At 41.3% G+C, this 15681-nt stretch overlaps 1 protein-coding gene across 2 annotated transcripts in view; it reads right to left on the bottom strand.

Annotated features, from left to right (window-relative positions):
• Positions 1-10286, bottom strand: part of LOC115478900 (pendrin-like) — a 54168-nt gene extending 43882 nt beyond the window's left edge. Inside the window, exons 1-5 of one of the 2 annotated variants that reach the window (XM_030216548.1) lie at positions 10247-10286; positions 9571-9718; positions 8600-8739; positions 7087-7197; positions 4567-4748 (exon numbers count right to left, since the gene is read on the bottom strand). In XM_030216548.1, the coding sequence (XP_030072408.1) occupies positions 4567-4748; positions 7087-7197; positions 8600-8739; positions 9571-9701 (564 nt within the window). In that variant the 5' untranslated portion in view covers positions 9702-9718; positions 10247-10286. The other variant, XM_030216549.1, reaches the window with a different exon arrangement.
• Positions 10287-15681: the final 5395 nt, after the last annotated feature.

The following is a 15681-nucleotide window of genomic DNA, read 5'->3' as shown; positions in this document are numbered from 1 at the left end:
TCATAAGTACCTGGCAAGATCCCAAAAATTAACAAGATGATGCAGTAAAAGCAGTTAACGTAGCCTAAAAGGGCCCCGGTACTAGATCACCGATCTGCATAATAATAATTATTTTTTTTATAACAAGTCTGACTATTTTGGTACTTCAGCTCATTTGCAAGTACCTTCATGTAAGGAACATCTCAGCTGATGCTGCATTGTATGATACCTTTAATTGCACCTAAGTAAAACGAATCCCAAATTCTTAATTTGAATGGGGTATGTATAAAAATGGTGTTAGGATGATTTCTAGAGTTTTACGTAGTCACTGGTCAATCAAATGTTGTAATGGACCAGGGAGGGTGAAACATTTACAGTGGAAGGCTGACCCGATCTCTCTGGAGATGGACGTGGAATAATTTCAAGTGACAATTTTCTTGTGGTTTCAGCTGCTCTGGTTTTATTAAGCAAGACTACTTACAGAGATAGGAAAGTTCCCAGTACATGCTCTCTATATTTGTGCTTTCAGATAGTTATAATGGCAGTGAAAAGAAAGCTTAGTCCAGAAGGGCACTGCTTTGTGGGAGAGGCTATGCCAGGTTAAGTTCTCCCCTCCGAAGGGACACCACCTTGTAGTGGTGGAGGGGCTTGAGGGGCTTCTGTGTTTCAATGACTCAGAGGGCTATGCTGAAGAGTTACCCATATCAGACAGGCCTCTGAGGAGAAACCAGACAAAGAGTGTCCCAAACTAGGGAGAGTGGAAAGATGGTGACCTGAAGCTTGTACGTTCAACGGCCCAGCTGTCCTCTGAAGTTCTGTTTTTGTTTACTTGAAATTTCCTCTCTGCATTTGCAGTTACCTTAACTGAGAGGAAGGGGAGAATGGGGGGTCAGCCGCCGATGACCAGCGTTTTGTCCCCTGTGCAGCAAGTGTGGGACCGCTGCGCGACAAGCTGCCCACAGATGATTGGGTTGATGAGTCCTTTGATTAGCGCTGGCGAAGGAGCATCGATGCTCTTGGACCTGGAAACAACTTCATCGCTCCCGAGTTATTTAACCACCATGTCCAAAGGAGTGGAGGAGTGAGTTAGGAGTGTATGCTGAAACGGAAGTCGTTTACAGCTGAACCCGTGTCAACGGTGCCACTCCTAAACCCATAAGACCTATCAGCTTGGAGTTTTTGGCTCCTGTGGAGGTTACATTGAATATCATCTGGAAGGCGCTCCAGGACCTAACGGTGGTAGTAAATAATTTTGCTTCAGATATAATCTTATTAGTGAGCCACATGGATAATCGAATCGAATCCTTTGAGAATGAAAAATTGATACAGCAAATGAAGTTCTACAGGAGAAGGAAACGGTTAAGATTTTGAAAATGATAATAGACCAGAAAGTTTTGAACAAAATGAATATTATTACAGATGATTAATATTGAGATTGTTGTTTTTCCAGAGTTCTGGGTATGACTCCTAAAGTTTTTTCCTCTGAAATGATTCCTCTTAGTATATTAATTCAAAAGGAGTGAAGCCTGTGAAACTGGGATTACCTTAATCAGTGGGAATTGAATTAGAGATTCAAGTGTTTGTATTGTTAAATAATTTCTGGTTTTAAAAGAGAAAAAAATGAGATCAGGTGTATTATTTCCACTAATATTGGACAATAAGTATGCTTCCAATGAAATTAATTGACTATACACTGTCTTGGGTTTGAAGAAGCCAACCAGACGATCAATGTGGAATAATGATTCAGATAAATAATAACTGGGGATAATCAGGTTAATACCACATTTTCTTTGTTTACTGTTGTTTAATTGATCCCCTTGTCTTGTTTCACTCTCCCTATTTATTTTGTGGTCTAAGAAAGAGAAAGATTGTATATAATCCATTTATCTAGTTGAGATTGTTTTCCTCTAATATTGTATTAATGTACAGTCATCTCTGTATTACTGTTTGCAAGTGACCCTTGTAAAATGAAAAATTATAAATAAATGATTAAAAACTGTTTTCCTGCAATTGATTTAGCCTCCCAGAAATGTCAGGATATTCAAGCTAAATGGTCCTGACTCCATCCTAGCACCCAGTATGGCAAAGATATTTACTCGTAGTCCCCAGACTTTGACACCAGAAGTGTCTTCTAAAAAGAGATGGTTGTGCTGATTGTTCTGTCCTCCGACAGCCTTGCACTAGTTTATAGCGTGGCCCTAAAATGTGTTTAATGCTTTTACTGTTATTCTCACTTCTAAGAATTTTTACTGCTGCAGTCCTCACTGCAAAGATATATGACCAATGCATTGTTTGTAATGTAGTCTCACATGTAATGCAGTTGTCTCTACCTTTCTGTATAAGGACTGTTACTATTGGTCTATTCTGCTGCAAAGACCTCTTCTCGTTCTCAGCCAAGCTTGGCTCTTTTGTCTACCTGCTATCATTTCCTGGTCATTCTTACTATCTCTGTCCTGAGAGGTCAGCCAAGTATGACCTTTCCCTTCAATTGAGGGCTGCCCTCTGGGACCACCCCTGCTACCTGATGGCAGGCTCTGTCCCTATTGGTCCCTTTACCTCTTCCTCCCTGGGCCTGTGTGAGCCGCTTCTTGGCCTCCATGAGGCATTCTCCATCTTGCTTCAGACAGCACTTGCCCTGCTAAACTCCTTGTAATGAACTCATTTTTCACCTTGTTAATATCTCTCTAATAAGATACTGCACATTCTAGCCACCCAGCTCTGAACTACTTGTCTCTATTCAACTATTTTCCCACCTCTGCAACGAAGCTGCCTTTCTTCAGACTTCTACCTCCAACCACTGATACAGCTCTCAGAATTACGGAGTCTCTGTTGCCTTGGGGCAATACTTCTGAACATCTGACTGTGAGTAAACTATCTATATTTATTCAATAAAGAAAATTTCAGAAAAGAAGAGGCTTCAGGTGTGTGCTGGTGTGCCAAGGTTATACTTCAGGATATTAAGGCTTTACAGATATTAAGTCTTGAGAGACCTGACACTGGTCATGGTACAGCACTCATCAATCTTTTGGCAGCTGTGACCCCAGTTCACAAGGCCACCAAAAGTGCATGACGCTGGCGGATGCATTGACAATGGCATCCTATATAGTGTCTGTCTAGGTTACAATCAGAAAGAGTCATGACCCACAGTTTGGGAAGCTCTGTCATAGTACATTGGCCTCCTAGGCAGGGCCGGTCTTAGCAAGTGCGGGGCCCTGGGCAGACAAATTTGATGGGGCCCCACCCTAGCTCCACCTCTCCGAGCTCCAAGGCCACCTCCAACTGAGCTCCAGGGCCGCCACCCCTCCCTCTGAGCTCCCTATGAGCTCCAGGACCACCCCTCCCTCTCCCTCTGAGCTCCAGGGTCCTTCCTCCCTCCGAGCTCCAGGACCATCCCCCCTCCCGAGCTCCAAGGGCCCCCCTCCCTCCCTTTCAGATCCAAGGCCTCCCTCCCTCCCTCTGAGGCCTCCCTCCGAATTTTAAAAATCATCTTACCTCGTCGGGTTACAGCAGCAGGCAGCAGCAGCAGTGAAAAGCGTGCGAGCTCAGCGCTTCAGGAGCCTTCCTTTCTTTCTCTCAGCTCTGGTCCCGACTCCTGCCCTCATTTCCTGTTTCTGCAAGGGCGGGAGGGCGGGACCAGAGCTGAGAGAGGGAAGGGAAGGCTCCTGAAGTACCGAGCAGCTTACACGCTTTTCACTGCTGCCGCCTGCCACCGTACCCCGACGAGGTAACTTAGATGACTTTTAAAATTCAGAGGGAGGGGGACTGGAACTCGGGCGGTTGGGGCGGAGTTCAGGCGCGCCGCGCGGGGCCCCCTTGAGCGCAAGGCACTATTTGGTCGCCTCGGTCGCGTCGCCCTAAGACCGGCCCTGCTTCTAGGGGCAGAAGTATGGTGCATTGCTGAAAGTCTCCGTGTTGGTTCTGGAAATAACCTGGATAAGATGTTCACTCTTCACCTTATTCCCAGGAACTGATTGAGCTCACTATACATTTCTAACACTAGAGGCCTCAAAACATACTCACAGGGTCTCCTGGCCTAATTCACAGGAACTGTGCAAACAAGTGGGGTGTTTACTAAGGTGCATTAGCATTTCTAATGCACCTTTAGTAGAGGAGTGTGGTAGCCGTGTTAGTCCACTCTTAAGGTTATCAACAGAAATCAAACAAAATAAAACATGGAAAGAAAATAAGATGATACCTTTTTTATTGGACATAACTTAAGTTATGTCCAATAACTTAAGTTATGTCCAATAAAAAAGGTATCATCTTATTTTCTTTTCCATGTTTTATTTTGTTTGATTTCTATTGATAACGCACCTTTAAATGTAAGGCGTGTTAAATGCTAACGCGCCTATACATTTCTATGGGCATGTTAGCTTTTAACGCACATAAACCATTTACACGTGTTAAAAACGCTAACGCGCCCATAGCACACCTTAGTAAATATAGGTGAAGGTGTTGCAAAAATCCAGTTTCCCTGTGAAATGAATCCTAAATGAATAAAATATCATTGCATTTGTCTTCAAATAACTATATGAAAACAAGAAGCTTCTAAAACTGTCAGTATCTTGTATGTTCATTTATAATTACCTGCAGAATGCCAACAAGGAAGCAAAGAGTTCCAGAGACCAACACTCTCTCCGCGTCTCGGTCTGCAACGTTCACCTCGGATTTGTTCAGCCCTGTGCTATTACTGGTTATTAGGAAGTTCTCATCAGGAACCATGCTTAACACAACAGATCCAACCATCAGACTGACCACAGGGAAAGGGCCTGCCAAGACAACAGCTTTTTAAGGGGAAGGGCTGCAACAACATACATAACATAGTAACATAGTAGATGACGGCAGAAAAAGACCTGCACGGTCCATCCAGTCTGCCCAACAAGATAAACTCATATAAGCTTTACATATATATTTATTATATTATATTATTTATTTATATTATTTATTATGTTATTTATATATTAAATTATTTATTATATATTTATATTTATATATATTTACATATAGGTAGGGTGTGAGCTGCATATTGTCAATGCATATTGAGCACACACATTTTCTGCCTCTGGGAGCCTATAAGTGGACTAACCTACAATGAAAAGGTATTGGTCACAGCAGTGGCGTAGCAAGGAGGGCTGCCACCCGGGACAGTTCGCCGTTGCACCCCCCCCGGGTGCAGCACGATGACACCCCCCCTCAGCGCATCAACACCCCCCCCCGACCCAGTGCCTACCTCCTCAGCTCCCTCCAACCAGCTGAGCACCCTACCTTTAAAGACATTTCGGAAGCCGTGGAGAGGCGAGGCGCAGCGCCTCGCACCTGCAAGTAAAAGAAGCGAGGATCGTCATCATCGGGCCTTCCCTCACGCTGTCTGTCCTGCCCTCCGCTGACGCAACTTCCTATTTCCGCAAGGGCAGGACAGACAGCATGAGGGATGGCCCGATGATGATCCACGCTTCTTTTACTTGCAGGCGTGAGGCGCTGCGCCTCGCCTCTCCACGGCTTCCGAAATTTCTTTAAAGGTAGGGTGCGGGAGCTGGTTGGAGGGAGCTGAGGAGGGTAGGCACTGGGTCGGGGGGGGGTGTCATCGTGCTGCACCCGGGGGGGGGAGCTGGCAGGGAGCACCCCCCCCCCCGAGCTGACACCAGGGGGCGGACCGTCCCTCCCACCCCCCTTGCTACACCACTGGGTCACAGACCGTAAAACTTATTATCAGAATTTCTCTATTTTTTCATTGTTTTGGGCCTCATGGTTTCCTACTGCTTTTGTGTGTTTGCAGCTCAGAGTGAACTGGTGTTTACAGAATTACAGCATCATATGTTTATTGATTATTATTTATTTATTTGTTACATTTGTACCCCGCACTTTCCCACACATAGCAGGTTCAATGCGGCTTACATAGTAGTAAGATTATAATATGTAACACAAAGAAAACAGGCTAAGCTTAGCAGAGTAATGGGGATGTGCAGATATTAAAACTTGATATACCACCCAAGCTGACTCACAGAACTGAGTGGTTTACAAAATTAAAATCAAAACAAAAAAGTAAGAAAAGGAACTACATTGATTGAGATAGGAAAGATACAAGAGCAAACACACTAAAACTAGGGAGAAATGGGAGGAAGGGAAAGGGAAGGGAGTAGGCAGGGAAAAGACAAAACAGAGGGAAGGTGACAATGAATTAAATACCTTTCAATGGTCATTCTAAAAAAAAAGCCTGCTTAAAAAGATGGGTTTTTGAGGCTATCATAAGACTTCATCTAGTACTATCCAGTGTTTATCATGCTATATGACATTTTCTCCCATATAGTCCAGCCATTGCAACAATCTTGTTCAAGCAGCCACTGCTGGCTTCTCTCAGAAGCTGACATTCTTGCATTCTGAATATGGACACTAGGTGTCACCATTATGTGATGATTGAGCCTCTTTCTTCCCAGAGGCTGCGAGTGCTGACTCCACAACATTCTCATTTCCCAACTGGCATGAGCAGCAGAAATTAGATCTTGGACTCACACTCAGGTATCTTGCACACAGGGTGAGTTTAAGGACAATGCCAGTGAAATAGGAGCAAACTTATCAAAATTATTGGTGGTGCTAAACCCAATGGAAATTACATCTTCCTGGACACAATCAAGGAGTTTGTTCAATATTGGGGATGCTCAAGCACCCATAGCACCCACAGAGCTGGCTCCTATGGCCAGTGAAACACTGGTTTGGGGCGCCCAACTTTAGGGGCTCCGAAAATCTGCCTCATCACATTGTCCCTTCGCACTGGGGAAAGCATGTTCTTCCCTTCCATACCACTGATCATCTTCCTGGGGGTACCCTATTGACATGAAATGTGAGATAATGTGCTTCCTGTTTCTCCCCTCCCCCCCCCCCCCCGCAAAAAAATTCACACTAGGTTTCTGCATCCCACCAAACTGCAAGGAGCAGAGCTTGAGACGCTGCATATGACTTATATACCATCTTCACATTACAAAAACATCATAATAAGAATCCAATACATTAATAAAATACAATTATATATGTACCAACCAAAGTTTAACAAAGTGCAGAAGGACACATCATTACAAAAAAAGGAGAGGTGAACAGATGCAGAGACTTTACCAACTGAGATGTGCTTCGATGTTCCCATGATGAAGTATGTCAGAATGGGGAAGAATGAGGAATAGAGACCATATCCAACGGGGACTGCAGCCAGTAAGGCAAACGCCAAGCCTAAAACCATCCAGAAACATTAAAGGGATCAGAAAAGAAAGACTTGAAATATCTGGCAAATGTTGTAAGTATACAGAATGTAAGTTAGATCCTAGAAGCCCTGTGTATTGGGTTTTAAGTTAAAGTTTCAATGTATTTGTTATACTACCCAATAATAATTATCTGGGTTGTTTACAATAAAATAAAGCCTCAATTTAAAAGAAAATAACATACATTTTAAAAGGTAATATTAAAATAAGCATTGAAATAAACGTTAAGATAAAATTAGAATAAAAAAATTATAGCAGATTAACTTACACAATCAGAACACACCCTTCCAACTACCCCCACCATCTGATAATCTAAGGGCCTGTTTTATCAAACCATCCCAGTGTGGTAATGCCAACAAAGCCCATTCATTTTGAATGGGCTTTGTTGGCATTGCCACACGGGAACTGCTAGTGCATCTTGACAAAAGAGGCCCTAAATCTTTAGTCACTTACAATTTACAATAATACATATTTTTTTTCTTATTACATGTTTATTATAATTAGTACAATCATAGTTTCTGGTGTATGCTGAGAAATGATATTCTTTTATTAAGTGCCAGTAATGATTTCCAATTAGCCAGTGGAAATAAGGGTTAACACACAAAACAAAAATTATATAAAGCAATACCTTATTGCAGTAACTTAATACTTTCCTTGGTTTTTGTTTTTTTTGTGTGTGTGCTAACCTTTATTTCTGTGCAATCAAGTGGACTAAAAAAAACAAACAAACAAGCCACTTTATTATCCAATGTAATTTTGCAGATTTTTTATTATTTATAGACACCATGATTTTGAGATTCCAGAAGGCTCCTGGGTCACAATGAGCCTGTTAGTTAAGGGACATTATTATTCATGAATGAAATACATGTGGTGCAGAGAGTGGTGATGAGAGCAGAGAGTCAAGACCTCCAGTGACCTGGATTGAGATCCAAATTTAAGGGTATTGTGGCCCATAAACTGTAACATTGAAGAGGCTCTCATCCATTATGTAGGAAGTACATGTTAGGTTTAATGGTTTTCCATGCATGTGAAAGAGTATGCATAAAATGCTACATTACATACAAGCATTTTTATTAATTACTATTAAAGCAATGAGGCCCCTTGTAAAGTGTCTAGCTGATAGGTCGATCCATTTCTGTCTATCAACTCACACCTTCACCTTGAAAAACTGCATGTGCTCAACTTTAGACTGTAAGCCACTGGGGGCAGGAACGCTTACCTTTTTGCATATATTCATGGTAAAAACTTGACTACTGTTTTGAGCTATGATTACATTGGAGGCATTGTGAACGCTACCACGAAAAGACCAGATGCTACAGCTTCCTTCCCCTATGGCGGAAAGTGCCAGGCTGCACAGTTGGGCCTCTTCTTACCTTGCAAAGTGCCAACTAGTCCTGTACTGACCCCAGAGATGATGTCATTCAAGATCCATTCCTTTACTCTATATTTGGGCAGCCAGTCCAGCACAGGGAAGAAGGACTTAGTGATCTGCAGAGCCTTTTTAGCTGAACAGCTGTGGGAACAAACACAGGAAAAGAAAGTTAAATCAGAGCCTGCAAGATTGCAGGAGTGAAAAAAAAAACCCAACAACAACCCCATACGCATAAAATATTTCTTTAGGGCACTGCATATCGTCAACATGTCGCAATAACTAGAAACAAATCAGCTAAAATAATGCGACACAAAGCGCAAGAAATAAAAAGCAATGCGAGATTGGGAGGTGGGGCTGGTGTTTGGGTAGTGGGGCTAGTTCTGGGCAAGACTTCTACGGTCTGTGTCCTGAAAATGGCAGATACAAATCAAGGTAAGGTATACACAAGAAGTAGCACATATGAGTTTATCTTGTTGGGCAGACTGGATGGACCGTGCAGGTTGTTTTCTGCTGTCATCTACTATGTTACTATGTTACAATGGGCCACAGAATGAACTACTACGATACAGCAGGGCTGCCCGCACTATGTAGCACTATATACATTTTTGTGTAAATCTTTAGTTTTATTAAGTTACAACATAACAAAATTCTGTACACACAATATTCACTGAATGTAACTGCAGAATAACCATCCAACATTACCCCAATCCCCCCCTCCCTTCCCTTCCAACACTATACAAATGTATTTAACAGCAGTGGGGCCTGCAGGTGTGTATGTTACACTTTTTGAGTGCTGCCACCCCGATCCAATGATGCCAGGGACTCCCTGGTGTTCCCTCCAGGGGCAGAGAACAACAACAAAAAAATGCAGCATTTTTCCAGTTTCCTAATGAACTGCAGACAGATCCTGGAGTATTTCAAGCCCCCCACCCCAGGCCAGCAGTGCCCCTAGGTAAGAAGGAAAGAGCAAACCTGCAGGACTTCTGCAGCCGCTCCCGGAGAGTCTTCGGGACCACTTCCTTCTTCTCGTTCTCCTCCTCAAACGTGGGTTCCGAGTAGATCGATCGGTCCACCAGGTACCGATTATACTCCGGGCTATCCATGGTGCCTGGGGCCAGCTCTGGGAACACAAAGAAACATGCATGTGTAAGAACACATACCTCCGGGTTCAGCTCCTTCTGCTAAAGGAAGCAAACAAAATCTGTTTAATCCGATTTTCTGAAATCCTACAACGTATTGTCTAACTTTTTTCCTCTTCTGTGAGCAGTTCCAGGCTAATGGGTCCTGAATACTTTCTCAGGTACTCTTGCAATTAAAAAAAAAAAAAGTGACTTCCTCAGTAGTGGAAAAAAATAATGGATTTTGGCCACAGCACAATTTTTTTTTAATCCCCTAATTTTTTTTCTGGGTCTGGATCTGTTCCATTTCTATTGTACAGCCACATCCTTCCCAAATTCTTAAAAAACAAAAAAACAAAACCAAGATCCCCGACTTCAGAAGCATATTATTGGCATAGTTGCGCTCTTTCAGATGACCAAATATATAGTCAAATTAAGCTACTCATCTTAAACCAGTGCCAGCCAAACCTGAAAAATCTAATCAAAAGGAAAGTTTCCCAGCCAGCTAGTCAGGCAGCCTTTCCCCATACCTGCAGCCTCTCCGGTAGCCTTCCCAGCCAGCCTGCCCTTATGGACTATATAGTCCCAGCTGACTCTGTTTATGGGGAAACAGAGACATCCTTCTCCAGTTTGGGTGAGACTGTACCTGTTCTGCATTACCCCCCCACCCGCCTGCTCATCTTGAATTCTCAACGGGGCGGTTTGTCTTTTGCCAGAGTGCAGAGCAGCACTAAAATAAGGATTTTTCAAACAGAAAAAGAAATTAAGAAAGCATTAAAAAAAAAACCTTCTTTTTCACCAGTCTTATGGTACGAATTTAGCTGACCATTGCTGAACAATATGGGTTTATGTAAACCAGGTTGACTTGAGATTTTATTTATGCCATTATTTGTGTCTTCTTTTCTGTACGCTTAGATTTTAAGATAATGCGCAATATAAATATTTGTAAATAAATGAATAAGTAGGTGCATTAGAATTTAGATGATGCTAATATTTTCCCCAGCCCTCCAAAGCAAATGACACAGATAACCAGCATTTATAGTTCACTGCTCTTCACCTTGCTAAAGATTTTGGGGTTTTTTTTTTCTTTCTTTTCTTTTGCATTCACACTGCATATTGTTATTAGTGAAAAACTGATCGTCCTAAATACAAGATTTACAAAAAAATGATACCTGGGAATGTAAAACCAATACATACAATACTTGTGATGGGATTAATTTTCCAGGTGTCATGGTGGTCCTGCAAAACAGATATTTTCAGCAAAAAAAAAAAAAAAAAGAACCGCAGACCGCAACCCTCCCCAAATTTTCGATCCTGTTTCTCTGCAAGTGTAGTTTTGGGATCTGTACAGGAACAACCATTTCAGTTCGTTTTAGGGAACATTGGCTTCCCCCCCTCCCTGATTTTCATTCATTTTTGGTTCGTGTTACAGATTCGTGTTAATAAGAAAACAATTAAACGCATGTTAGTTAATTCACAAGCTAATGCACGTCAAATCAATTTTGCTTGCAGTAAAATTTTAAGGTGCTTTGACAGGTCAAATGCGCACTAAGAATTGTACATCCCTAAATTAGCTACCTTATTGCTGGAGTATTGTAAGAATTATGAAAAAAGGGGAGAGGGTGGGGGGGGGTTGTTTTGAGGGGAGTGGGTATATATAAATAGTTTAAATGTTACAAGAAACATTATCGATAATATATGAAGTTTTCATTAGGGGTCTGTGTGTATAACAGATGTTTAACTGAGAGGAATCTGCATGGTTTATGCTTGCAAAGATTTCAGTTGTAATATGTGGATTCCTTCAATAAAGATTCTTGTTAAAAAAAAAAGAATTATGAAAAAGCGTTGCCATTGAAGAAAAATTTTATATATATATATTTTTTTTTTTAGTTACTTTTTTTTTTGGGGGGGGGGGAAGACCCTGTGCAGTCTCAAACAGTCATGTAAAGTAACGTCTTTAAATTATTCTTACACTGATTCTAAAACTATTGCAAACTACAAAGAATTGAATTTTCTCCAAAATATTTCTCAAAATACTATGGTCTTGTTAGTCCATGGGGGATTTGAAAGTGTCTGTATCTTTGCGTTGTTTGTACCCCAGCCTTACCTTGGAGACAGACTGAGACGTGCTGTAAGTAAGACGGTTCATACACAGGCCACAGTCAGAGGAGCACACACGAAAACGGACCAGTTCCTGCAAGCAACAGACCACCTAAAGGTTGGTTATTTTGCCTGAAGGGGATCACTGACTTACTGATTGGCTTCCCTTGCTAACACTAACATAAATGAAAACGTATAGTAGACTATGGGACATGTTAAACTGAAGGTGCATTTATCAGGTTTACTAAATGATGTTACCGCATGCTAAGTTATCTTGCAGTAAATGGCTCCCATTGTATAAAATAGGACCTACAGGAAATAACCTGAGTTAATGCATGTTGGTATACATAACCCTGTAACATCTTTTAGTAAATAAAGCCCTAAATATTGTACTTTATAGGTACAAACAATATAAACTAATCTTATATATTGAGTCTATATATTTAAACATATTTTTCAGTTAATTTTAATATCAGCTATAAACAGAATATAACTGTGATGTGTTTTCTTTTTCTATTACTAAACACCTTCTAAGAACATAAGAAGATAAGCATTCCATACTGGGGCAGACCGAAGGTCCATCAAGCCCAGTATCTTGTTTCCAGCAGTGGCCAATCCAGGTCACAAGTACTTGGCAAGCTCCCAAAACAGCGAAATGAAGTTTTTGTTGCTTATCCTAGAAATAACCAGTGAATTTCCCCAAGTCCATCTTAATAATGGCTTGTGGACTTTTCTTTTAGGAAAGTATCCAAAACTTTTTAAAACCCTGCTAAGCTAACTGCTTTTACACATGCCAGAGTTTTATTTCACATTGAGCAAAGAAATATTTTCTCCAGCTTGTTTTAAATTTACTTAGTAGCTTCACTGCATGCTCCCTAGTCCTAGTATTTTTGGAAAGAGTAAACAAGCGATTTACATCTACCCATTCCACTTTCACTCAGTATTTTATAGATCTCTATCATATCTCCCCTTAGTTGTATTCTCCAAGCTGAGAGCCATAGCCGCTTTAGCCTTTCCTCATAGGGAAGTTGTCCCAGCCCCTTTATCATTTTTTGTCACCCTTCTCTGTACTTTTTCTAATTCTGCTATATCTTTTTTAAGATTCGGTGACCAGAATTGCACACAGTATTCAAGGTGCATTCTCTAATGTTATAAATTGTTTATCAGGCTTGAAAATAACTAAAATAGCCTTTTCTCTAATTCCATCTTACCTTAAATAAGACAAGACAGCATGACACAGTATGGGTTTGTGGGCACTCAATTATATTCTAGGCACACAGTAGAGAGCTGGCCAAGGGGAGAACAATGATGTGGAGGTTTTTTTGTGGCTGGGATAATGGGGAATGAGATGGGGTCAGCTAATTCCAGTGATATCGCATACTCCAAAGACCTGTGCACATCTGGCCATATTGATCATTTATCTGGGAGATAATGACATCACCGTGCTAAGTAATGTGGAGTTGGTACAAAAGATACAAGGTGACTAATGATAGCAGGATTCCTCCTGACAACACAGATTGTCTGGCCCAAAATCATTCTATGAAAAGTATGGAGGGGCAAAAGATCACCTAGAGCGGTTGGAAAAAAAAACATGGGAAAAAGTTAAATACATGGATGTTCAAATTTATGCAGTCCATTGATGGAAGTTATATAGGTCATGACCTCTTAGTTGACTGCTGCTCAAGGTTATATAGACCCAAAGGATCACATCTATTGAATGTAGACATTGATATTTTCAACACCAAAATACAGGATGTGTTGGAAAGTACCAGTTTTTTTTCTGTGCTTCCTGTGAACTACCTCAGGGTTAATGAGAACATAAGAATTATTTGTTGCATTTGTATCCCACATTTTCCCACCAATTTGCAGGCTCAATGTGGCTTACAGTATGCCGTGATGGCAATCGCCATTTCCCAGTGGCGTAGCCACAGGTGGGCCTGGGCCCACCCACTTAGGGCTCAGGCCCATCCAACAGTATCACATGGTAATGAAAATGCTGCTCTCCACAATACTGGCACCTTCGCATGCTCAGTTTTCAGCGTATGCCTGCTGCAGACTACCAAGGTGGAGACTGGAGAGAAGCATTTTCCCACCAGCTGAGATATATTTTTGATGTGGGGGTGGGGAAGAGAACATTTGGTGCCCACCCACTTCTTGCCTAGGCCCACCCAAAACCTGCTGTCTGGCTACGCCCCTGCGGCATTTCCATATAGAGAAATACAAGCGATATTACATTGAGGTGTATAAATGGTAAAGTAGAGTACACAGTGGTATTACATTGAAGTTCCTAAATGATAAAGTGAATATAGAATAAGTTAGACAGTCAAATATAGAAAGTTCATTTCCGGTGTGTGAAATAAAGTGGTAATGTGTGTTGCATAGCTTTCATTAGTATCATGTAGGTTATCAATCTGGTGCGGAGATTTTGGTTTTGTCTAGTTCATTTAGAGTCTAGTATTTAGGATGGATCATTATGGTATGCCTTTTTGAACAGGTTGGTTTTCAGTAGTTTTTGGAAGATTGCTAGGTCGTGCATCATCTTTATGGCCTTTGGTAGTGCGTTCCACTGTTGCACTCTTATGTAGGAGAAGCTGAATGCATATGTGGATTTATATTTAAGTCCTTTGCAGCTGGGGTAATGGAGATTCAAGAATGTGCGTGCTGATCTTTTTGTGTTTCTGTTTGGCAAGTCTATGAGGTCTGACATATAGACCGGGGCTTCGCCATAAATGATTTTGTGGACCAGGGTACAAACTTTGAACGCAATTCATTCTTTTAGTGGGAGCCAGTGTAGTTTTTCTCTTAAGGGTTTGGCGCTTTCGTATTTCATTTTTCCAAACATGAGTCTAGCTGCTGTGTTTTGGGCAGTTTGGAGTTTCTTAATGATTGGTTCTTTACATCCAGCATAGATGGCATTGCAGTAGTCTAGGTGGCTTAGCACCATTGATTGTACCAGGCTGTGGAATATTTCCCTTGGGAAGAAAGGTTTTATTCTTTTGAGTTTCCACATTGAATGGAACATTTTATTTGCTGTAATTTTCTCATGGCTTTCCAGTGTGAGATTTCAGTCAATTGTAACTCTGAGAATTTTCAGACTGTCTGAGATAGGAAGGGTGTAGTCTGGGGTGTTAATGGTGGTGGGTTTGTTCGTGTTATATTGTGAGGAGAGAATGAGACATTGTGTTTTTTCTGCATTGAGCTTTAGTTGGAATGCATCCGCCCTGGGTCAGACCGATGGTCACACACTGGGTCAGACCGATTGTCCATTTAGCCCAATATCCTCCTTTCAATAGTGGCCAATCTAAATCACAAGTACCTGACTGAATCCCAAGCTATGAAGTCTCAGGGATAAGCAGTGGTTTTCTCCATGTCTACCTTCATAGCAATTTATGGACTTTTCCTCCAGGAACTTGTCCAAACCTTTTTTTTAACCCAAATATAAAAACTGCTTTTACCATATCCTCAGGCACCAAATTTCAGAATTTAACTTTTTGTTGAGTGAAAAAAGATTTTCTCCTATTTCCTTTAAAAGTAATACCATGTAATATCATGGGGTGTCATCTCCTCTTTTTACTTTTTGAAAGAGTAAACAATTGATTCATATTTACCCATTCCACTCCACTTAGGATTTTGTAGACCTCTATCTTATCGCCCCTCAGCTATCTCTTCTCCAAGCTGAAGAGCCTTAACCTTTTAACCCTTCCCTCATATGGGAGGAGTTTCATCCTCTTAATCACTTTTGTTGCCTTTTGAACCTTTTTCTAATTAAGCTATATCTTTTGTGAGATACAGTGACCAGAATTGCATACAATACTCAAGGTGAAGTCGCACCATTAAGTGATACAGAAGCATTATAATATTCTTT

Source organism: Microcaecilia unicolor, chromosome 10, assembly GCF_901765095.1.
Source record: "Microcaecilia unicolor chromosome 10, aMicUni1.1, whole genome shotgun sequence".
Classification (NCBI taxonomy): Eukaryota; Metazoa; Chordata; class Amphibia; order Gymnophiona; family Siphonopidae; genus Microcaecilia; species Microcaecilia unicolor.
Note: the sequence above shows the minus strand (reverse complement) of the source record. Positions and strands in the feature narration are given on the sequence as shown.